General features: G+C 36.0%; 1 protein-coding gene across 1 annotated transcript in view; it reads right to left on the reverse strand.

The window, feature by feature from the left end:
* Positions 1-6,227: 6,227 nt before the first annotated feature.
* Positions 6,228-23,903, reverse strand: part of LOC127028623 (nuclear factor 1 B-type-like) — a 51,991-nt gene continuing 34,315 nt past the window's right edge. The window contains exons 7-8 of the mRNA XM_050914344.1: positions 15,318-15,406; positions 6,228-6,357 (exon numbers count right to left, since the gene is read on the reverse strand). Of these exons, the coding sequence (XP_050770301.1) occupies positions 6,228-6,357; positions 15,318-15,406 (219 nt within the window). The remainder of the gene's footprint in view (positions 6,358-15,317; positions 15,407-23,903) is intronic.

Here is a 23,903-nt window from a genome sequence, read left to right on the forward strand (position 1 = left end):
AAAAAAGTACCAAAAAGAACATTTTTATCCTCCAACCAGGCACAATATAAACCCTTGTTTAACATTCTTTCTCAAAATGGATCTGATGCCATGAGGCCCTAGTTCCAAAAATAAATTAAATGTAGTGTAATGCATTCTACTAGATAAGGTTTGTTACACCAAGAATGTGCATGTACCTCCTTTTTAATTAAAATGTAACTTTCAATATTTATGGCCTACATCATAGAGGGAAAATGCCAGAAGCTTTAAAATGGATCAACCCCAGTGTGTAGCTAGTAAGCAATAACTGAATACTTGTCACATCATACAGTTGTACTAAATGTATCTAAAGAAATACACAGCTCTACAAAAGTTGTTCTCAGAGAAATATCATTGAGATGGGGTGTCCCTTTGCAGTTTACTAAAGGTTCTATATGATATCAGCAGAAATTAAGAGCTTGATGAAGAGAATCTAACACAGCTCTTGAGAAGTCTATGCCTGGGACTGAGGTACCACTCACATTCTACAATGTTGTAGAGATTTTTTTTTGAAGAAGAAAATGTTATCTATATCTGAAACGTTTACAACTGGACTCAACGGAGAGTGTGAAATTGAACAGGCACTGGTCATTTGTTTGAGATTTTTGGTAAACATTTTGCTGATTTTTGTTTCTTTCTCATTTTGCATCAACCTTTATCAGTCCATGCAAATTCAATGCCCTCAATGAAGAATGCATAATAAGCCATACTTCCTAGAAAATTTCCTTCTGCATATAGACATACATTTGCCACATCAGTCCCTGTAGCACAGTTTTCAAAACCATTCTGTCAGGAATACAGTAATACAAAGACTGGCTTTAGTGTCACTAGCTCAAACTGCTTTCCATGTATTTAGGCCACCTTTTCTTTTACCAGTACTCTATCATGCAATAAATGTGTCAAATGTGTATTCTAGTGTATTACAATGCTAATGGCACTGAAGCCCTTTTCAAAAATACAACATACATTTGAATTTCAACACATATTTCTAAAGAGTAATAACTAGTGAACCCTTTTATTATTAAAAAACTACTTAGAACTATTGAAGAAAAATTTGCAACAAAAAATTTAAAAATTGACCATTTCCATCTTGTCCCCTTTACTACTAACAGTGTGACCAATAGAGCTGTAGCATGGAAACAGTACAAAGAGTTATCGTGGCAATAAGTTTGGCTGATGCAAAGGTCATTGTGCAGGTTTAAAGGTCAAAATCAGTGGTCTATGTTATCTTCCAACTACTGTGCTCTACCACATCCACATAATTTTGAGGGATTAGAAAAATAGGGGAACTAGCAAAAAGTGCAAATAAGGCGGCAATAGTTTTCAGCTCCTTTAGCATGGAGAAGAGCATTCAATTTTGAGCTTTTTCTATTTATCTTGATTAGCCTGCATATTACCATATTTCTTAATTTTTTAATAGAAACTCAATTACAAAAAGTGCACCTGGTTAATGTTAGCAAAAGACCTTGACAAGAACATGTAAACTATATTGGATGTCATGTTTGGGGTCTTGCTGCCAGCAACATTATAGAGATTTTTCATTAAAAGCAAATACTGTGCACTGAGTATAGGTTAACTTTCTGCAGCTTTCATAATCTTACACAGTAGATATAATTTAGAGTTTAGGTATGGAACACTCTTGGATGTCACAGCTTAGTGTGTCCCTGTGCAATCTCTTTCATTAAATCCTTATGAAGCTACAAGTTGCAAATCCAAAATTCTGCTCCCTGAGGACACACCTATATGAGATAAAAGTACTGGTTTAGTTCTCTGACTATCCTAAATTGCTCTGTGAACCTAATCTCAAATACCATTATGTAACAATCATGACAAGTTTTGTTAAAGGCCATATATACTAATAAAAAGACAGTGGTGCTTCCAAAATTTTGAAATGCTCTGAAAACCAGCTTTTCTAATACTAAATACAGTGAAATAACCTTCATAAAATATAACTTTTCTCCATTTAAATGTTTCAGAGGATTAGTAACCTATGCTTTTCAAGCATAGGAATCTGCAAAATAACTCCTGACATGGACAGATGATTTTTTTAATATATAAATTAAAAACTGGAGAGTTTTAACTCAAGTCCAGTTTCCAAACAAGGAATATTCTTGTTTATTTTAAAAATCAAAATGACATATATTTCCATTATAATTGTTAAAAAGTTAGATTTACAAACAAGGGTACTTTAATTTTTAAAAAATCTTAACAAAACTATACAGTGTACAAATTCCTGTCTACAAGGTAGGCCGTTCATTCAGAAGCTCCTCCATTCTTCTTGCTGCTTGCAGCTTCACAAATTCATTCACATATTTTCAATGGGGCTGCCCACCTGAACATCACCCAACAACTATATTGCTATAATTAATATTTTTGCCGTGTCTTTATGTACAGTCTCCTTCACTGCTCCCCGCTCCCCTCCCCCCCCCCCCCCCAGCCTCAAATGTTCATGTCACTCCAGGGGAAACACATTTCAGTGGCACAGCCATGAGGCCAGGACTGCAAAGCAACTTAATAAAGGCAGAACAGTGCACATCACAGAATGGGGTGGCTTGATTTAATCAGAATTCACTTCCTGGTGAAGGAGGAGGACAGAGACTAGATTTGAGTTCTCAGTATTATTGTAATCTTTTGACTTTTAAGCTTAAAAAAAGATAGCAAATTAAAAGTTTGCTTTATTCAAACCAAGCCTTTCTATTAAAGGCAAGAAGGAAAACCCACAGTTGCTTAACAAACCAACTCATTCACATGCAAGGAATTTACTTTTTAAAATATTGTACCTTTAAGCTCAGTTTGGTCATAAAAGAGGTCAGAGATAATGGAAAAGTTCAGCTAAGACCATCCACTTTCCTACAAAGATAGGCAACATTTTGATTATTGCACTTTGAAGTCTAAATTTGTTTCAGTTTCATTCTGCTGTGATATTAAAAGCTTAAGGGCACACCTTGCTAACATAACTAATCAAGGATATTCCTCCAGCACATACCTATGTTCCATAACTGTTCATTATCAGGGATATGCTGAAAGGATAATGCATGGTTTATTTTACCAGGGATCCACAGGTAGGTTCACTTTATGTTATTCTTAACAACCATTTACTTAGTGAATGACTTCACTTACTATGAGGTTCAGAAAAAAAAGAGCAACATAAAGTTGATTTGTTTTTTTTTTTTAATTTAGCTAAATGTAAATCTTAAAGATTTGTTTTTCTACAGCTTCTCTCTGTAGCCTTTCAGACCCTGCCTATGCACCTTTCTCCTAAGATGGCCCATCTTTGCAGCTCACTGGTGACAATCATGGTAGCAGGAGCTCTAGTGGGGTTGAGCCACTGTAGCTGCCTCTTTTGTAACCACTGCTTCATTTCCATTTGCTCTGACAAGGATTAGAGAGTACTGTAGTCAGTGTGTTACTGCTCAAGATCTCAGTGGTGCTGCCATTGCCTGAGCTGCACTTCACTGGCCATTCAAGAATGGGATATTTTAAGAAAATCTCTGAAGAGACAACTATAATGGACTGAGTTATCCCACAGGGGTGCCCTATTTTCACAAGTCTATTTCCCCCTTTACTTGCACCATAATAGAAGGATGTGCTTTGAAGGGGAAATACACCCTGTGTTGAGCCATATATAACATGGCACCTTTATTTGTAAAAATGACTCCAGCAACAGGTCTACTGCTAATCTGTAAGATTTGCTTGTACTGAAAATAAACTTTTATTTACATCACACTAATTCTATGCATTCAAAATTCCATTCACATTACAGTCCAGAAATGCAACTTTCCATCTGACCTGTTGTATGTGAAGACATTTTAAATCACTGACATAGTTTATGAATGTAGATGACTATAAAACAGATGCTGTGTGTTAACAAATTAAAAAAATAATTCTTTGACATAGAGGGGAAAAAAAAGAATATTCACCAGTCATTTAGATTTAGGAAGCCAAATTATCTGCAAATAAAACTCCTTTGGAGTTATGCCAGAGAAGTTTTTGGCCCTGTATGTGTATTTTCTAGACGAAACATGTTTCTATGTTATTCTGAGCTAAAAACACCTTCTAAAATGGACACTTTAGGATGTGGTATCTTTGCCAAAATGGAAAAGGTTCCATCTCACTGTGGGTCTTCACCTCTCTTTCTCTTTCAAGAAAAAAAAAAAAAAGAAAAAAGAAATTTAAAGTAAAACAATTTTCTCAAGTCATGTCTGCCTCCAACAGAATACATTTGTATTATTATTTTAATCCGGAAATTATTTCAGCTTGCACCTCACGTGGGAAGTTAAAAAGAGGGAACTGATTTGAAAGTTTGTCACATTAGGCAGAACAGTCGCTTTGCAGCCCTTGCCTGGCTAAGGGTGCACAGCTACACTGTAAACTGTTAAAAATCCTCCCCATCCACCCCAGAATATATATATATGTATGTATAAAAAAAAAAAAATCCCCTGTCCATCACTCAGTACACAAAAGGGCCTCATCACATTGCAAAAATAGCAGTACCCACTTTGGTCAATTAAAACAAACAAAAATGCATACATTACTCTTTCTTTTCTTTTAAATCCAAGTACTTACCTATAATAACCAATACAGCTAAAAGCACTACCTACATAAGCAAAACCTGGTATTGTATAATTCATATAAATTGAACCCCCTCCCCCCCATATATTAATTGGAAGATAAAAGCACAAAAGATTAATAGAAAAAAACACCAAAATACTGAAAATATTGCTGGTTGATTACAATTTTTAAGCAGCAACTATACACAGCCATGATATGCTTTTTAAATGTGAGATAAAGGTAGAACTGTCTAAAAACATCCATGATGTCATACTTTTTCTCATTTAGAGTACAAAATATTTTGTCATAAAAATGATAAAGACTTAAAATAACAATAAATGCAGCAAAACACGTGTAGTGAATGTCATTTTTTTTCCATTTTTTTTAGATTTCAAGGCAAGGCACGTAACAGACATTATATCTTCGTGCAAATTAGATTACTGGAAAAGTATTCTAATTAATTTTTTTTAAAGTGACATAGAGGCAAAAATTGTCTGGCCATGCACATTACAGCTCTGTCAATAAGAGAAATTTGTTGAAAAAGGCTAATTTCTGAAAGCACCATGAGAGTTTTGAGCACCCTGTGATTAGACTTACTTTGCAAATACATTGTTTTAAATATATCTTATCCCTCACCCGATATGCTTTGCCCTCATGACATGGATTGCCTGTCTCTATGCTGCAGATTTTACAGAACTGTATGTACACCATATGGGTTCTTGATACAACCAGTAACTTTAAATAAATAGATCCTACTCTTCCATTGAAGCAGCAGCTAAACCAATGTAAGTGCTGTGTTTCCATTACTTTCTTCTCAAGGACATGATTTGCCTTTTAATGCCCTCAGAAACCGAGGGGAAAAAAATAAATCTGTTCAAAGTAATTTTTAATTCTTCTTTTTAATCCCCTCAATTTAGAGTCCAAGGGCTGAAGGACTTATAATGATGACCCCCTTTATATATGATTTTTAAATTGCACTTGCCTTTGTGAGTGTTTCTTTAGTGGGGAAAAAACCCTCTTTTTAAAATTTATTTTTACTGTTGTATGAGGAGATAAACTTTTACCTTTATAGAGGCATTTCTTCCATAGAGCCTGTGTGTTTCTACTGACTTTGAAAATTTCAAACTCAGTAACGCACTAGAAAAGGCTGGGTTAAGGGCCAATTTTTAATAAATTCATACTTATAACTAAAGGCTACTGTTTTTATTTCTTAAACTTTTTGAAATTAGTGTTGAGAAAATGGCTGTCTCATGGCCCTTGCTCTCCTGCAGATCTGTTGCTGCCATCTAGTATTTGTTTTGTGAGATAACCAGGAATAATGATCCCATGTGTAAACAACAAGAATACTAAATCAGTAAAACTAGATATCATGCAAATATTAAGGCATCTAGTAAGTCAGTTAAAATATATTGTCAGAGACAGAACATGTATTTCCCAGTGGACTTCATATAACAAAGGCTACTTCGCAGGGGCTTCTTTCTACCCATTAGTGAAATATCATCAACTCTTTGTATGTCATTACAGTTTCAACCGTAAGGGAATTAGTGATTTTAAGTGCTGCAGTTGCTGGTCTATTTTTCTTCTTTCTTCAGTTTTGTTTTTCATCCCATCTTTCTTCCTTCTTTTCTTAAATTTTTTTTTAAAATTTCATTTTCCTCTCAGTTGCTTGTTTCTGCTTGAAGGAAAGGCTCTCCAATTACGTTCAAACAATGATTTGGGACATTTGTTGGCAGAATTCGTGTCCCATTTGGTACTTGAAAAGGAATCAAGCTAGCCCAGGTACCAGGACTTTTGGAAGAGGAGGTGGAGAGAGGTAATGACAGAAAGGAAAACAGAGAGAAAGAAAATGAAACACAAATTAAGTATGTTGCAAAAATAAGAACACAATTTTTCTAAGGATTAAATCAATATTCATTATAAATTACACTATTTAAGATAACATAAGATATCAAATTTGTGAACATCACCTGAATTTGCACTATGTAGTTTCCTGTGCAACTGCATAACTCATTCGAAAGACAAAAGTAAATTTGTTGATATGAACCGCAGGCAGTGTTATTGTTGTATTACACCAGTCTGCCTATGAAAGTCCCCAAAAGTTCCAGAATCAAGTATATGGAGCAGATATAACTAAACTGTATGTGTGACACCATATGGAACCACAGACATAATTTAAAAACTAATAAGTTCATTAGAGTGTACAAGTAAGACTGTTCATTTCAAAAGCACACAATCTCCTGTGCAATTCTGTACTCGCTTGTGTTACACAAGTTTACCCTCTCTCAATTTGCAAGATATGCCTCTGAGGTGCACAAGTCCCCAATAGAACATAGAATTTTGAAAGAATGTTTGAAAAAGCTATTATTTTTTTCCACATTTACTGTCAGGGGTAGCAACGAGTGCCATGAAATTGTTTAACCAAAGTCAGAGAAGGGAAATATTTTCAAAGCCAATTCAGTGACTTTGAAACTTAAACCACCATTTCAGAAGCACCTATGTCACTCAGGAGTCTAAGTCCCATTGACCTTCATGTTTTTACCAAATACTAACTAGTAATAAGTACTGTACCTACTAGTAAGTATTTACAAGATGGACTTATGTCATATTTCAAAGAAGGATTGAGATGCTTCTACTTAGAAGCCAGAGCAGACATGAACAGCCTTTTATTTAGATGTGCTTGTAACAGCTCAGAAATAATGGGCTTTTGAAAAAAACTGGTCATGTTAATTAAGGAAAAGGGCATCATTATATCAGCAATCATTACCAAACAAGTAAAATCAAATCTGGACATACAGTGTGCAAACACATGCTTCCTGCACATTTTATTCTATTAAATGTTTCTCCACACTAGATATTTGCACAAACACACCTCCTTACTTGTGAATACACATTGGACATTAGATTGATATAGTTCATAATATCACATATGAAATCTGAAACCTCTGATATATTTTTGTGAGGGCTGGAAGCTGCAAGTTTTCTTTTCTTCCATTTCTTTGGGCATCCAAACTGGTAGATGAGGGGACAGCGGTGAATATTGTCTACATGGACTTCAGGAAGGCCTTTGACACTCTCTCCCATAAGATTCTCATAGAGAAGCTGTTGATGTATGGGCTGGATGAGCAGACAGTGAGGTGGATTGAAAACTGACTGAACGGCCAGGCCCAGAGTGTGGTCATCAGTGGAACAAAGGCTACTTGGAGGCCAGTGAATAGCAGTGGACCTTAGGGGTCAATACTGGGTCCAGTCCTGTTCAACATCTTCATTAATGATCTGGATGAGGGGGGCAGTGTTCCCTCATCAAGTTTGCAGATAACACAAAATTGGGAGGAGTGGCTGATATGCCGGGGGTTGTGCTGCCACCCAGAGGGACCTTGACAGGCTGGAGAAATGGGCTGACAGGAACCTCATGAAGTTCAATAAGGGGAAGTGCAAAGTCCTGCACCTGGGGAGGAACAACCCCATGCACCAATATATGCTGGGGGCCACCCAGCTGGAAAGCAACTTTGCAGAAAAGGACCTGGGGGTCTAGGTGGACACCATGTTGAACATGAGCCAGCAATGTGCCCTTGCCGCAAAGAAGACCAATTATATCCTGTGCTGCCTTAGGAGGAGTGTTACCAGCAGGTCGAGGGAGGTGATCCTTCCCCTCTACTCAGCACTGGTGAGGCCACACCTGGAGTCCTGTATCCAGTTCTAGGCTCCTCAGTACAAGAGAGATATGGACATACTGGAGAGAGTTCAACAAAGGGCCATGAAGATGATGGACAGGAGCATCTCTCCTATGAGGGAAGGCTGGAGACAGTTGGGACTGTTTAGCCTAGAGAAGAGAAGGCTTGAGGGGAGGATCTTATCCATGTATAGAAATACCTGAAGGGAGGTTGCAAAGAAGATGGAGACAGGCTCTTTTCAGTGGTTCCTAGTGACAGGACAAGAGGCAATGGGCACAAAATGAAACACAGGAGGTTCTGTCTGAACATCAGGAAACACTTTTTCACTGTGAGGGTGAATGAACACTGGAACAGGTTGCCCAGGGAGGCTGTGGAGTCTCCCTTCTTGGAGCTATTCAAAAGGTATCTGGACATGGTCCTTGGCAACAGGCTCTAGGTGGCCCTGCTTGAGCAGGGGGGTTGGACCAGATGACTTCCAGAGGTCCCTTCCAACCTCAACCATTCTGTGATTCTTTGATTCTGTGATCCGTTCATAGTATTCTCTCCCTGCATGAGTATGTACATTGATGGGTAATGCCAGCAGGAGTTAGAAGTTTTTATTAAGAGGGGAAAATGGTCCTTTTATCTATTTAACTAATAATTACATTTCACTTTGACAGATTTATGTGATCCTTTCAGTTGCCACTGTGTGAATGCAGAGGAGAGGAATAAAATTATTTTGTAAAATCCAGTGAATATGTTCCTCAGGTGATACGTCCTATGATTGTTAAGAAATAACTTTTGTCATTTACTCATGTGCAATATTCTTCATCTCTAAACCCCTTAATTTACCATTTTGATTCCTAACAGTAAAAATGTGAAAACACTGGCAATCGTGCCTGCCTTCATCATGCTCAAACTCTGAAGGGAGCAGAACTCACTTTTTTCACAAGGAATTATAAGAAGTATGGATGCCCTAAGATGTCTTTAAAATGTCTGTAGTGACAATATTATTCAACAGCTTTTCTTTTTAAATGGGCACATTCTTCAATGCTACCTGAAAACGTACTTTTTTTTAACCCTATAGTAATAAAGTGTTTACTATATTTCCAACTTATAAGAGCAGCTAATCTTTGCTTGTTGAAAGACTGGCTTTCAACCTATTTATAAAAAAATAGTCTTATTGCCTTTTCCCAATGCAATGTTTTTTACTGTTGTCTAAATTCAAAAACCATAGTCAAACAAAAAATCTTAAAATATTCACAGTTAAACCCATTTATACATTTTGTAAGATTTGTCCAATATGATCTGATGAAAAGATTATGGTACTAATAAAATATTCATCATCAGAACCTCATTTAGAAGGCTGATGCCTGGAGGAGGAAAAAGGGAATTTTACTGTTAAAATATTGTTTCTTCTCCCCACAGGCCCCTTTTTGGGATAGAGTAACAAAGAGGTAAAAAGGGTCAGGGATAGGAAATACAGACCTTGTCTACCAAAGAAAATCCACTGTGAACATAGGGCCTGGAGATATGGTGCATATCCATTATGTGCTTTGGACCACTTGGGCATGCTTGTTGTGGGGAGAGGGGTTAAAGGAGGAAGGCTTGCAAGCACACACATGCACACAAAGGGCTGTAACCAACTGGAGAGCCAACTGCCATAGAGTCAAACTATGGAGAATGAGGGCTTGGGTTACCAGAGACAGTTCTGTCACATAAGAAAAACAGATTCTACACTTTCAGGTAAACTAATTAAACCAAATAAATAAAGAAGTAACAAGCTATCAAGTAGGAGTATTGTGGTAGACCAACAAGAAAACAACTGTAGGAATATGCAAAGGAAAGGTTTAGGGAAAAAACCTGTTTGTTTCCAGACTAGCTATTCTTGTTCTCTAAATCTGTTCTGATTCACTCTTCCACAAATGTCAGTGGACATATTTGTAAGCTTAATCATGGCAGTATTTATACTTCTTTTTCCAAATTTTACAGTTTTTAAATGCAATTTGTTAAATTTTATATATTAACACTTTTGTAAATACAATCAAAAGTTTGTTTATTGCACTATAACAAGACTGAATGCAGATAATCCTAATTGCAGCCCCAAAAAAACAAACAAAAAAACCCCCCAAAAGTGTAGTTTTATTGTTTCAAAAGAAATAATTGGAGTTAAGATGATCAAGAAATAGAATTTCAGAGTAACCAAGGGGTTAAAGGTATGGCTTACGCTTGGGAATTTCCTGGAACTTGTTCCTCCTTCCCTAACAGTGCTGCCAAAAATCATCTGACAGGAAACATAAGATTAAGTTTTGTTCAACCTAAGTGAACAAAGCTGCTCAGAACAGGCAACCAGTTTACTGCAGAGCAGGAACTTTTCTAACCCTGCTGACATCTGCAGTGCTGCTCAGACAATATCACTGAAGAAGTTGTTTTCTCTACATTAACATCTCTGGATCATCTAATTTTGGTCACACTGCAGTTCTTGCTGCTTCTCCCATAAAAATTAACTTAAAGCTTCAAACAAAATAATGTGGAAAATGGACATTATAAATTCCTATGGTCCATTGTTCCCCCATTCTAAATCCCTGAAATTCAAGTTCAGTCTGGAATTACATCATGTCTGGTTTCTCCTGGTTACCAGACAGCTTGAAACGTGACCACAGCTACAGAAAAAACAGCCTCCTTCATACTTTGGCTCCCCAATCCACTCAAACATAAACTTTTCTTTCTCTCAAGTATACTTCAAATATGGAGCATGGTTAATTTAGAGATTAAGTTCCAAATTAGATTATCTAATGGCATTTTAATGGATTGCTGACCCATTTCCTGTGGGATGGCAGCATGCAAGTCTAGCTTGAATACAATTAATTTCTTAGGAAGTGTTCTAAAGATGTTTGCCTAGATGGAAAGGAAACAACATTCTGCAAAGCTTTATTACAGAGTTGGGTGCAGCTATCAGAAATAGCAATTTAAATTGATAAAGACCAGAAATCATTAGGTTTTTTTCTGCTATGTATACAATTACCAATAGGATACTTTGGCCTTTTTGTTCTTAATTTGAAATGCTTGAACTGATACTTTTTTTCCCAAAATATTACAGAATTTGGGGGGGAGGAAACCATTACTCTAACAGGTGTGTCTGTTGCCCAAATGTGTAACATTTTAAAAAGCAATGCTGGTGAAAGTATTACTTTAATAGTGTGTTTGCTAGATTCTAAAGAAAAAGTAAAAAAAAGTAATTCTTAGCAATTTTCAGTTCCCCTCCTACTCCTTTCACAAACTGTAGATTATCCCATTTGACTGCCTTATCAGAGCTATTATCATAACCCCAGAGTGGTGCTGGGGAAAAAAAGTGCTGCTTGAAAAGTTGAACATTTGAATACTGCTACAGCTAAAGCTGAGAAAGAAATTCAGCACTCTGAGAAGAAAGGTCCCCTCAGGAGCTCCAGGAACAAGCCAGCTGTTATACTGTACTTATGTGTCAAGATAACAGCCTGAAAACAGGAAATATTATCCTAGTGCATTTGCCCAGGTAGTGCAAATGTAATGTTACAGTAATAGTCAACTGTTCGGTCAATACACCGAGACAAAATTCAGTACAGCAAAACAATGACCATAATCCGATGAACAAAATGCAAATTTCAAAGAACCAAGTTACCACAAGCAATCGAGGACTTCAACGTGTTAAGATTGTTTTAAAAAACAATATAAATAACAATAGTTTAGAATAAAAAGATACTTAATAGTTGTGTTAAAATGTACATTTCAGTACTGAGTATGTTTATAGTTTGTGAAGGTCTCGCAAATAAAATATAAGAGTCTAATCCTACAGCCCCTTATCAGTTGTCATATTAGAATTAGTATCATACTAATAATACATATTAGTATTAGAATGGCTTCAGAATCAGACCGCAAGCTCCTGTGTATCAAAATCTCTCCCCCCCTCCTTTTCTTGCTCTCACTCATGACTCAAGTTTACTTGTTTCATATGTTCTTACTTTCTATGCAGTGTCTGAGACTGTAGTTTCCTATTTGAGCCTAAATAATTTGCACAGCTTTTTTTTTTTCTTTCTGTCTCTAGGAAAACAAAGTTATTCTCACAGAACTGCAGATATAAAAGAAGGGTTTTTTTTCATAGCATTATCTTCTTAATCTGCACAGCAAAAAATTGACCAATATAGTCTTAAAGCACTTTGCATGGGAGTTTACTTTTAGACATGTATTTAACTATTGTTTAAATCTTAACAGATTGATAGTAAACATGGTAAATGGACAACTACAAATTTAGCTCTAGACAGTCATGGTACAAAATAATTTTAATTCCAAATATCTTACCAAAAGCCTGTTTTTTCTCATTCTTTGGGATGCTTAGAGGATGTTTTATATAAATATCTCCTTTAAAGACATCAGTATGTTTACTTCAATCACATAAAATATTAATCTACATTTGTATCATAATTACCCATTACAACTGTTCTACTTTTGAAGAAAAAGATATACCAATGATTTAAGATTTTTATTTTGCATTATTCAACACTTTCTCTTTGCAAATGTCAATTCTTTTGCATATGTATCTCATTGTTCTCTTGTATCTGGGATCATAAATGACAACAGACAAATAGTTTTACTTGGAAAAAAAACCCCAACAGATGCATTTTAAAATTCATATACCATTTCCCATTAGGCATGACAGGCAGCTGCTAATAAGACAAAGGATGCAAAAATAACAAGTATAGGGATTTTATCATCTCTCACCTTCACAAAATCCCCAAGGTGTAGGTCACTGCCAATGCACCGTGAGAAAGCTTTCGGTTTGGTGCTCTGTATAGACAGGACAGCTCATATTCAGGCATTGCCAATTCTTTAACCTTCCTGAGTTCAACAAAATTTCTGAAAAATCAATGCACCACTTAAAATAATCACAAGACCCTATTGTAAAAGGTCAGTCTGGTTACTGTCAAATTTAGTACTATGGATTTGAGGGAACAGGCCTATCAAACAATTTTGTAGGAAAAAAACTTAATTTAACCTTTTGAACTAGGATATATTATTTTACCAATGAGCAATAATTCCTTTTTGGAATCCATTCTTCTTTTTAGTTTTATAAAGACAGCTCATCAGTTTGAATACATATCATTTCTGTTTTTATGTCCTCACCTTCCCAGATGTTTGAAGAATGATGTATTCCAAAGTCTACATTAAAAAAAAAAACCAAACAAACTTCTACTTAGGGAGAACTACAGGTATGTTTCTCTGTCCTTCGAGACTGTGCCCAACTCGCTCCATAAAGACCATGCATATGCAAGCATGGCCAAGGCATGGTCAAAGGATGCCCATGGAAGCACATGTGCAGCTTAGCTTTTTGGTAGCTAGCACACCTGACCAACACCCTGGGGGCTACCTGCAAAGCAATTTTCCATACAAAAGGTGAGAAGATCACAGAACATGTTTGTATCCACCATCGAAGGTTTTTTTTCTTCCTTTCTTTTTGTAATTGACACTCAAGGATCATGTATGAGAGGTACTGAAAAACAGAATTCACTAAACACTGTTCCAATGCTTCAACTGGTATAAACTGGCCTTGCTTTAAAAAGGTCAAGAGTGGTAAGACTGATTTACACCATCCAAGGATTTTTCTAGATAGGTAGTTGTGAGGTATTTTACTAACGCCTGTCAACATGTTGAGAAAACAACACCCTCTGTAGGGGGAGAATAAATAATTATCTCAGTTTGGATTCATTTTTGATGGTACACAAGTAATTGAACACTGTGCCAATTACTGCATGATGAGGATTTATAATGTGAATCACAGCCCTTGAGGAGTTGAAGTGACTCCATTAGCTAATTCTCCATTGTACCAATTTATCTATGATGGAGGAAACAACTATACCTTGCTCTTCCACCAGGATATCAAAATTCTTCCAGATTTCCAATATTATTATTAGAGAAAAAGTACAGAAAATATTTGCAATTGAATAAGGAAGTCACTACCAATAGGTTTGTAAAACATTAATATTTATGATATTTAAACTTTGGATTTGTACACAGCACTCATTTTCCATTTTTATAATTACCATTCCAAGTTGATAGTCAAACCTCCAAACTTTTTTAGCTATCAGTAGTACAATACAGTGCGTCGTATGGCATTTTGTATAGCGAGATTTTCTGTATAGAGTCACATTCACATACATATATAAAATATTTTAAAAGTGACTATGCTGTTGTATGTGTACCTGAAGTATTTAAAATTACTTTGAGGGAGCAAAAAGCTACTGCTTCATTTGACAGGGCCCCAACCTGCAGGCTTTATATCACATGTATAAACCCCCTAAACTCCTATGTTAAGGAGAATCCTGCACTTGAAAGAGCTGAAAGATTGATATATCTCATAATAATGCTTATTTATTTATATACCTACTTTCTTTATATACCTACTTATATACACACACCCCTACTACTACTGTAACCAATTATACATTAGCAGAGGTAAAAATGTGTAATTGATTACTGTACCACTAGTTAAGGTTTTTCTTGTACACTAAAAGAAATTCTTCTGTGGATATCAAACCTAACTATTTTGTAATTTTATAATTTTGTTTAGAAAGGAGTTAGTTTATCTTACCTTCATGTACATGTTAGTGACCTAAATCTATACCAGTAAAAGTCAGAAATGTTTCTACGGATAGTATGATTATTCATTGCCCAAAACAGCACCACATCAGAAGTCTATTATTTTACTTGTCTATATCTTTAATCACACATTCTTTTTTTGTATTAACCACTAGACCCCAAAGTATATGACCTTTAATTCTGCAAATCACATTTTCCTTTTTTAAAGCCTAAAATCTGCATTCCTTTAAAATTACAAACCCTTTGCATTTGAAAGCAAACAATGGCATTCCAGATGCTTAACTAAGGTATTTTCTAAACTTTAATTTACATTAAATATAATCTAAATGTGTATTCAAGAAATGTTACATGGATATGTTTTGTTCAAATGTTGACACATATTCTCCTGGAGGCCTGCTAAAACAGATACTGTAGCTCAATGTAACTTTTTTAGATGTGTTGTAGGGGTGGAAATAATTAAAATGTTACCTTTGCCAAGTAATTCCCAATGTATCCTCACTGGCACTGGGGTATAAATGCCTGCCGTTTTGATTCATGGTCCAGTCACAAATCCTCAGCTGTCAATTGAAACCTAGCAGTCAGATATGGATCAAGCAGTACTACAGTTTTTAGTATTTAAATGAATATATGCAAACTAGTACTGTACATGGCAAAAGCCTTACTTTCCCAAAAAGTAACTTTTTAAAAAAAGAAAACAAAACAAACAAAAAAGTACATTCTGAAAAAATTAACTCTTATATGTACCTCTATTAATAAAGCATAAAAGAGTAACTAATATTTAGCACATAACAATTAGCCATTATTAGATTACAAACTGAGCTGGAATAAAAGAAAATGTTAATATGCAATAGTGAAATATTTTAAGAAAGAAAATCAAAATGCTATTTGGTCTATGTAATCTTCTAAATAATGTGTATTAAGTAAAGGTCAAATATAATCAATATCTTGAAGCATGCATTTGATGAAACATAGAAGACATGCAACTTAGAAAAACTGCCCAAATTACCCAAACTGTATGCCTTCATTTTGCTATTTAAGGATAAAGGTATTTTTCATTGAAGTTTATGAATTTAGTGTTACTGAAAAAGGTATTACTTAGCAAAAGGTGATAAAATAATCTAATCTTGTTCTAGACTCAGAATAACAGCATTTAAAATACTTTATTAAATTTAAATATAATGAGGAATGCACTAAATGTAAGCTAAAACAAATTCTTCCCAGATACTCAAATCATCAGTTCTGCCTTCACAGATTGTTCATGTAACCCTATATAGCTGTTTTTAACAGCTGTTCCACAGTGCTAGCAGATTTATTGAAAATATATACTTATTTTTAAGTTTAAGAAATTAAACTTTTGTCTTGTGAATAAAACATACAAAAAGCATACATTTTTAACCTTTGTCATGCTATATATAAATTACTGTATACTGTGCGTGACACAGCACTCTGAATTGAAGATAACTTTGTTGCCGAGTTTAATTGCTTTAAATTTATTCCGGTTTTCTCTATGCACATTCACAGTCTTTAGAGAGTGCAGGCTACAGCAACCAAAATGAAAAAAATTATTTTCACAAAAGCAGAATTAATTACAGTCTTTTCCTGACAAATACATATGCTAAGGACAAGACAATATTGCAAACTTGACCCTGTCTGGCTGTTACACTCATAAGCTTCCTGATGTTAAGATCTGAGAAACAGAAATCTTAGTCTCTGGTGTTTTCATAGGGTTTGTTTCTTGTTCTATAAAGAATTCAAGAGACTGTCTAAAGCCATTAAAAGCATAATTAAACTACATGAAATTAATCAGAAAAGGAACCATTTTATCAAAAAGTTTGCTAGAGGTAACTATGAAAAGTACATTAAATATGCTAAAATGAAGGGGTACGTATATGCATTTTGGTGTAGTCATTATATAAAACTGTATCATAAGTAAGTTTTTAATTTTGATGACCCAATAAAATGTATCTCCTCAGTTACTCAAATAGTGCAACTAGCTGCATGTTGGCTATAATCCTTAAGAATGTGTCATCAGTTACAGTACAGAAGCATATTTTAAGAGCTTAAAACTTAGTTATAAAAATTCACTTTTGACCTGAAACATAAGGCCTAAAGATTAAAATACATATAAACAATACTTTTTTTCTTTTACAAAATTTTAAACCTATGTATAAAAATTCTTTGGCCAATTAAAAGCATGAGATGCAAAAATCCCAAACTTACTGTTACTGAATGATTTCTTGCTTGTCTAACTCAAAAATCTGTCAAGCACTTCCTTTGTAATAGAATCTGATTGCATTTGGTATTTGGGTAAAACAATAAATGGTTAATATGTTACATTTTAATATATCAGCTATTGTACAAAATACTTATTTTCCTCCTAAAGTATTTATGAAGATTTTCTGTATGTACAATTAATATCCTAAATGTATAATTTAAAAAATCCAAAAAGAGCTTTTCCATTGTTTCATAAATGTTAATAATGGCATATTTCATACTGTATACACTCATGCACATCCAAACACATATACATCTACATACTATAACTGTAATTATAACACATATACATTTTTATATATGCTGTACACACATACACTCACATGTATATGAAAATTCATACTAGACCAAATCTATAGTTAAATTGTAGTGCTATTCATTGCATCAGTTGTGTCATATTTGTGTTAGCAATAGGTGCATGAAAAACTGGCGATCTGCATGATAAAGGGTGCTATAACAAGCTTGGGATTGCATCGGCTATATCTAAAACCACCTTCCTAACATTAAAATCTAATGTTCCACATTCCTTGGCAGTTTCAAATAGCTGCCATTTTGGTTTTAAAAGTAAACCTGCCAGGAAAATGTTTTTCCTTCCTCATGTAAAATTTTCTCCTACAAATCACTACTGCTTAGAGATCAGAATGTCTAAGACAGAGGGCCAAGATATTAAAATACTTAGAAATATCACTTTCAAAATCTGCATCCCTAAAATTTATTTAGTATTTTCTGCTGGGTAAAAAGTCTGGAACAGCTTAAAAGATCTTTGAAAGCCCTAATTTCATTTAATGGAAGATTCCCCTAATGTCAGTTTGAGACCAACAGCAGGAATATTGCCCTGGGGGGACCTTTACACTCCAGTAGGGCAAGGCTGAGATTAGCTTAACACTAATTTCTAGCTAACATTAACATTTATTTCTAGCTTTAAAAGTACATGGGGCACTAGAATAAAATATTTGAGTTCTATATATTATTTGGGGTAATTTTGAAGGCTTTCTGGACAGTTACAGCCCTCAGGGTAACTTATGGAACCTCTAAAATCTTTCCTAGAAGTCCGTTAGGATGACCTGCATTTCAGTCATCTAGCTTTGCTATTTTGAGCAAGGCATGCTATATAATCTCCCCTTCAGTAACATCTTCAATCCATAAAAATTATTGAATATTTTATATTTCTCACATAACTTCACATAAAAAGAACATGAAGATTTATCCTGAGGAGAAAAAGAAATCCTCTCAATAGGCCAAGTTCTGCAGTTGATCAAATCAGGATAGTGACACCTCACATGCAGCCCAACCATGTTTTCAGGCTTGCACCTGCACACCTCTCTTACATCTTACCACAACAATCAGAAAGCAGTAAAGAACACAAAGCCTGTAGTAAAGACTACCTGCTCTGAAAATACTCCTCTAGTGAGCCAATGCAACCACTCATCCAACACAGCAGAGTAATGCAAAGGGGATATAGACCAACTAAGTAACAGAGCAGCAGACTGGGTATTGTTCCTAACTCCCACTGGTCTACAAGTCATTCACCTCCCTGTACCTGTTTTGCCAATGGTAAAATGGCAATAATAATGATGTCTCTTTGCAAAATGATTTGAGGCTTACCAATGTGAAGTTCCACAGAAGAGCTAGATATCAATATAGCTATCTTCTCAGTTTAAATTGGACACCTTCCAGACAGAACTGTTCTGCAGAGTTTTAACTGTACAGCTCTCATATACATTAGAATCCCATAGGCACCAGCTCATCCTCTAATCATATTCTGAAAAATTTTAGGGGTTATTATTTAAGCAGATTCTGTATTTTCATATTTTAAGAGTGGTGAATGAAGATTAAGCTTCATTTCAGGGCTCTCTGATCATTAGAAAAGGTAAATAAATATTTTGAAAAGTGTGTGAGAAAAAGACAACCATTGAGAAAAGCCCATAAAGCTAAACATTTGCATACTGTCATTGTTTTGACTGAAATTTCCTTTAAATGTGTTTCCTTTCCAACAAGCACATAAGAAAGGTGACCTCTTATTCATTTACATACCTCTCTGGTAGTCATGTGACCAAGTTTTACGTCAAACTCTCTATTATGATAAGAGACACGATAAGAACAGTCTGCGTGTTGATAACTTGTTTCCTGCCTTTACTGAGAAGTTCTTTTAAACAGTCCTCCTGTGTTCTTTCATCTTTTTGCTGAAAGTAAAAGCAATGTACACCCGAAACAATTTAAAAGCAGAAATTGCTTTCAGTGGAAATTTAAGTTTATAGTTTCAATGTTGAATAGTATGAAGAGAATTCCATTTTGAATTGCATGATTCAGTAACTAAACAATGCATCTAGAAACAACAATTTCCTACTGAAGTGTCAGGACAGTCCTGTATGTAAGAAATAATTAAATAAAAAGCTGTTTAACATTTTCTCATTTTAAAATTACATTTTACAGATCAGAAGTGTTTCTCATTACTGCATATATGGTAAAATAGCTCAAAGCTGTGTGAACATCATGCATACTGTACATAGTACACAGAAAGTCCAGGCTCTAGTGAATCACAGAACCACAGAATGATTGAGGTTGGAAGGGACCTACGGAGGTCTTGTCCTACCCCCTGGCTCAAGCAGGGTCACCTAGAGCCTGTTGCCAAGGACCATGTCCAGATACCTTTTGAATAGCTCCAAGGAGGGAGACTCTACAGCCTCCCTGGGCAACCTGTTCCAGTGTTCATTCACCCTCACAGTGAAAAAGTGTTTCCTGATGTTCAGACAGAACCTCCTGTGTTTCAGTTTGTGCCCATTGCCTCTGGTCACTGGGCACCACTGAAAAGAGCCTGGCTCCGTCTTCTTTACACCCTCCCTTCAGGTATTTCTATACATTGATAAGATCCCCCCTGAGCCTTCTCTTCTCTAGGCTAAACAGTCCCAACTGTCTCCAGCCTTTCCTGAGGAGAGATGCTCCTGTCCCTTCATCTTAGTAGCCCTTCATTGAACTCTCTCCAGTATGTCCATGTCTCTCTTGTACTGGGGAGCCCAGAACTGGACACAATACCACAGGTGTGGCCTCACCAGTGCTGAGTAGAGGGGAAGGATCACCTCCCTCAACCTGCTGGTAACACTCCTCCTAAGGTAGCACAGGATGCTGTTGGCAGCCTTTGCAGGAAGGGCACATTGCTGGCTTATATTCAGATTGTTGTCCACCAGGACCCCCAGGTCTTTTACTACAAAGCTGCTTTCCAGCTGGGTGGCCCCCAGCATATATTGGTGCATGGGGTTGTTCCTCCCCAGGTGCAGGACTTTGCACTTCCCCTTATTGAACTTCATGAGGTGAATCCATGCTGACTACTCTTGATGATTTTCTTGTCCTTCATGTGCCTGGAAAATGTTTCCAGGATTTGTTTTTCATCACCTTCCCAGGGATTGAGGTGAGGCTGACCAGCATGTAGTTCCCTGGGTCCTCCTTCTTGCCCTTCCTGAAGATAGGAGTGACATTTGCTTTCCTCCAGTGTTCAGGCACCTCTCCAAAATCACCACGATGGTTCAAAGATTATCAAGAGTGGTCTCATAATGACATCAGCCAGCACTCTTGGGTGCATCCCATCAGGGCCCATGGACTTATGTATGTCCAAGTTACTTAAGTATTCACTGACCTGATCCTCTTCCAACAAGGGTACATCTTCCTCGCTCCAGATTTTCCCCCAGATCTCTGGTGCCTGGGAATCCTGAAAGCTGGTCTTGCTAGTAAAGACTGAGATGAAGGTGGTGTTCAGTACCTCAGCCTTTTCCATGTCCTGTGTCACCAGGGCCCCTGCCCCATTCATCAGTGGGCCCACATTTTCCCTAGTCTTCCTTTTGTTACTTATGTACTTAGAGAAGCCCTTCTTGTTGCCTTTGACAGCCCTTGCCAGATTCAATTCCAGTTACGCTTTGGCTTTCCTAACTGTGTCTCTGCATGCTTGGCCAGTGTTTCTGTATTTCTCCCATGTTACTTCTCCCTGCTTCTACCTTCTGTATACTTCCTTTTTGTGTTTGACTTTGGCCAGGAGCACCTTGTTCATCCACACAGGCCTCCTGGCATTTTTGCCTGACTTCCTATTCATTGGGATATACAAGGTGGTCCTTGAATATCAACCAGCTTTCTTGGCCCTCTTCCCTCTAGGGCCTTATCCCATGGGACTCTTCCAAGCAGATCCTTGAAGAGGCCAAAGTCTGCTCTGATGAAGTCCAAGGTAGTGATCTTGCTTTTTGTCCTGCTCCCTCCTGTCAGGATCCTGAACTCCTCCACCTCATGGTCACTGCAGCCAAGTCTGCCTTTAACCTTCACATCCCCAATGTGAAATCCATGTGACATCCCCATAGTCCCCTATTCTTCACATTGCCATACTGAAATCCATGCAATTGTCTTAAGCAATGCAAGGACTGGAAGAGTTCACCAGTTCCTCAGTACCTGGGCCAGCATTAGTTAGCACATTTTACTATGACAGAAAATTTTAATGGTCATTGGCTTCACAAGCTTCAAACGTATCCCATTTACTTATGTTTTCCTAACCAAAAATAAAACCACCTAGTCCTAGCTAAAAGGTGCATATAAAATCGCATCATGGCCAAGAATGAGTACGCCAGTTATATATGTAGTTCACTTCAATAAGAATCTTATTAATTGTGAAAAGATTAATCTTTACTTACAATAAATACAAATATATATATAAATTATTTTCTTTACTTCAAACTGATAAAGTTCAGTGCTTGTATTTCTGGCAATATTCTAACTTTGGATCTAGAAATTATGTCAATCAATCTCGAAATATTCCTGTGATTTCAAGGATATAATGAGTTCACAAAATAGAGAATATAAATACAGTGAGGCTAAGGAAATGTCATCAAACAACTATGAGAACTGTGGTCTATTGGCCATTGATATGTTATTTGGAACTGAATTATTTTTAAAATTATTTCTCCAGTAAAATTTTACAGCCACAACAATGGAGACACAAATGAAAATCTGGCACAGAGACTGAGTTCACTTGTAGAAGATTGAATTTGACCGAGATGATACTGATTGTTGCTTTTTCTTTTTAGCCACATTTAGAAACCATGAATCTTCAGTGCCTGCACATATAAGCAGTGAGTGAATGAGTGAAAAAAGGGTAAGAGGGAAGGGTGCTGCCATCCCAGTATGAAGATTATCCACATTTTCTTTTATGCATAACTCAGTAAAGATATTTCTTAGCACAGATGCTGAGCACAGAACACTAGATTTCAGTTCATAAAATTAAATCAACTTCCAATAGAAAATTAAGAAAAAAAATGTCCTGATGCAAATACTAACCCCTATAATTTTAAGATCAGTACCCTTCCCCCTCCCCCATTATTCCCCTGACCCCCGCCCATTACTAATACTTAACAACTCTTGTAAGTTGACAGTGAATCAAGGAAAACAATCCAAGTAGTCATTAACAATTTATGATATTTTGGTGGAGCTATCATTACATGACTTTTCTCCAACAAAATGTTAAGATGCGGGTGACTCTTTAGATGCCACTCAAGCAAGAGGTTTGCTTTGCTACTGATGGTGTTACAGTACAGAAATACCTGGCATTTCAAGGCAGCTAACAACTAGACCCAGCAGCAGTCACAACAGAAATTCAACTGCATAGACTTATAATTCTTCATTATAACTCTGCCTTTTTATCAGTGTAGCATGCTAAGTAACACATGTAAAGGCATATTTTTCACAGTATTCAGCTCAGTAAATGCAAATGTGCTGCTCCCATACGTGCTATTATATTCTATCTTTCACAGTTATATTTAATATTATTTGTTGCTATAATGTATATATGCTACATTTTGGTTTTTTTTAAAAACAGCAACAAAAACAACAAAAAACCAGTCAGTAAAACATCTTGATATTTCTCATAACTTGGGAGAATAAATCTTTATAAATTCCCCTCCAATGAAGGAAAAGTGTACCTGTGACAATATTTATTCTTAAGGGGTCAATGTATATTACAGGGTATGGTGAATATTTAAAAGACTTCTATGGAACTAAATCATTGGCTTTCTAATTCAGAATTTCTCTCACCTAATATAACATGATTGATTGCCCTTATTTCATGTAACCCTTGAGTTTCCTTTCCATTCATCATGGGCTGCTTTAAACAAAATGCATTTAGAACTTGCTAAAATAAAAGTGGTCTCTCAAAGTGTTGTAATGTAATGAAAGGACATAGTAACTCAGTCTTTTCTGCCATAACAAAGGATAACCTTTAATCTATTGAAATAATTTAGGCAATTTCTGGTTTTCTCCCCCTTTCTGGATAGTAAGTATATATGGCACTGTCATCTCTGAGATCCTTTTAGGAATTAAGAGGATGAAGGGGAAAATTAATTTATTATCAACTCATTTTATATACACTGCACTTATACATTCATATCTATCCATTCTGAGAAAGCTTTGTTGTTAAAGTATTCTGTTCCTTCAATGTCTTCAACAGAACAACCTATTCCCTAATTTTATATATATATATGTGTGTGTGTGTGTGTGCAAGCATTCACATGCACACATGAAACACACATATGCAAGCATACAAACATACCTCTTACATAATTTAGAACAGAATACATAATTCACAGCAAAGATGAAACTATGACATATTTTTCCTTTTTACTCTATGGCTCCTACTGGTCACCAAATGAACAATTTACTATAAAAGGGAGAACACTTGATTCCCATAGTGGCACTGAATAGGAAGATATTTTCCAATTGTGAAGTCTATGTAAGATCTATTTTGATTTCCTC

Source organism: Gymnogyps californianus, unplaced genomic scaffold (assembly GCF_018139145.2).
Source record: "Gymnogyps californianus isolate 813 unplaced genomic scaffold, ASM1813914v2 HiC_scaffold_37, whole genome shotgun sequence".
Classification (NCBI taxonomy): Eukaryota; Metazoa; Chordata; class Aves; order Accipitriformes; family Cathartidae; genus Gymnogyps; species Gymnogyps californianus.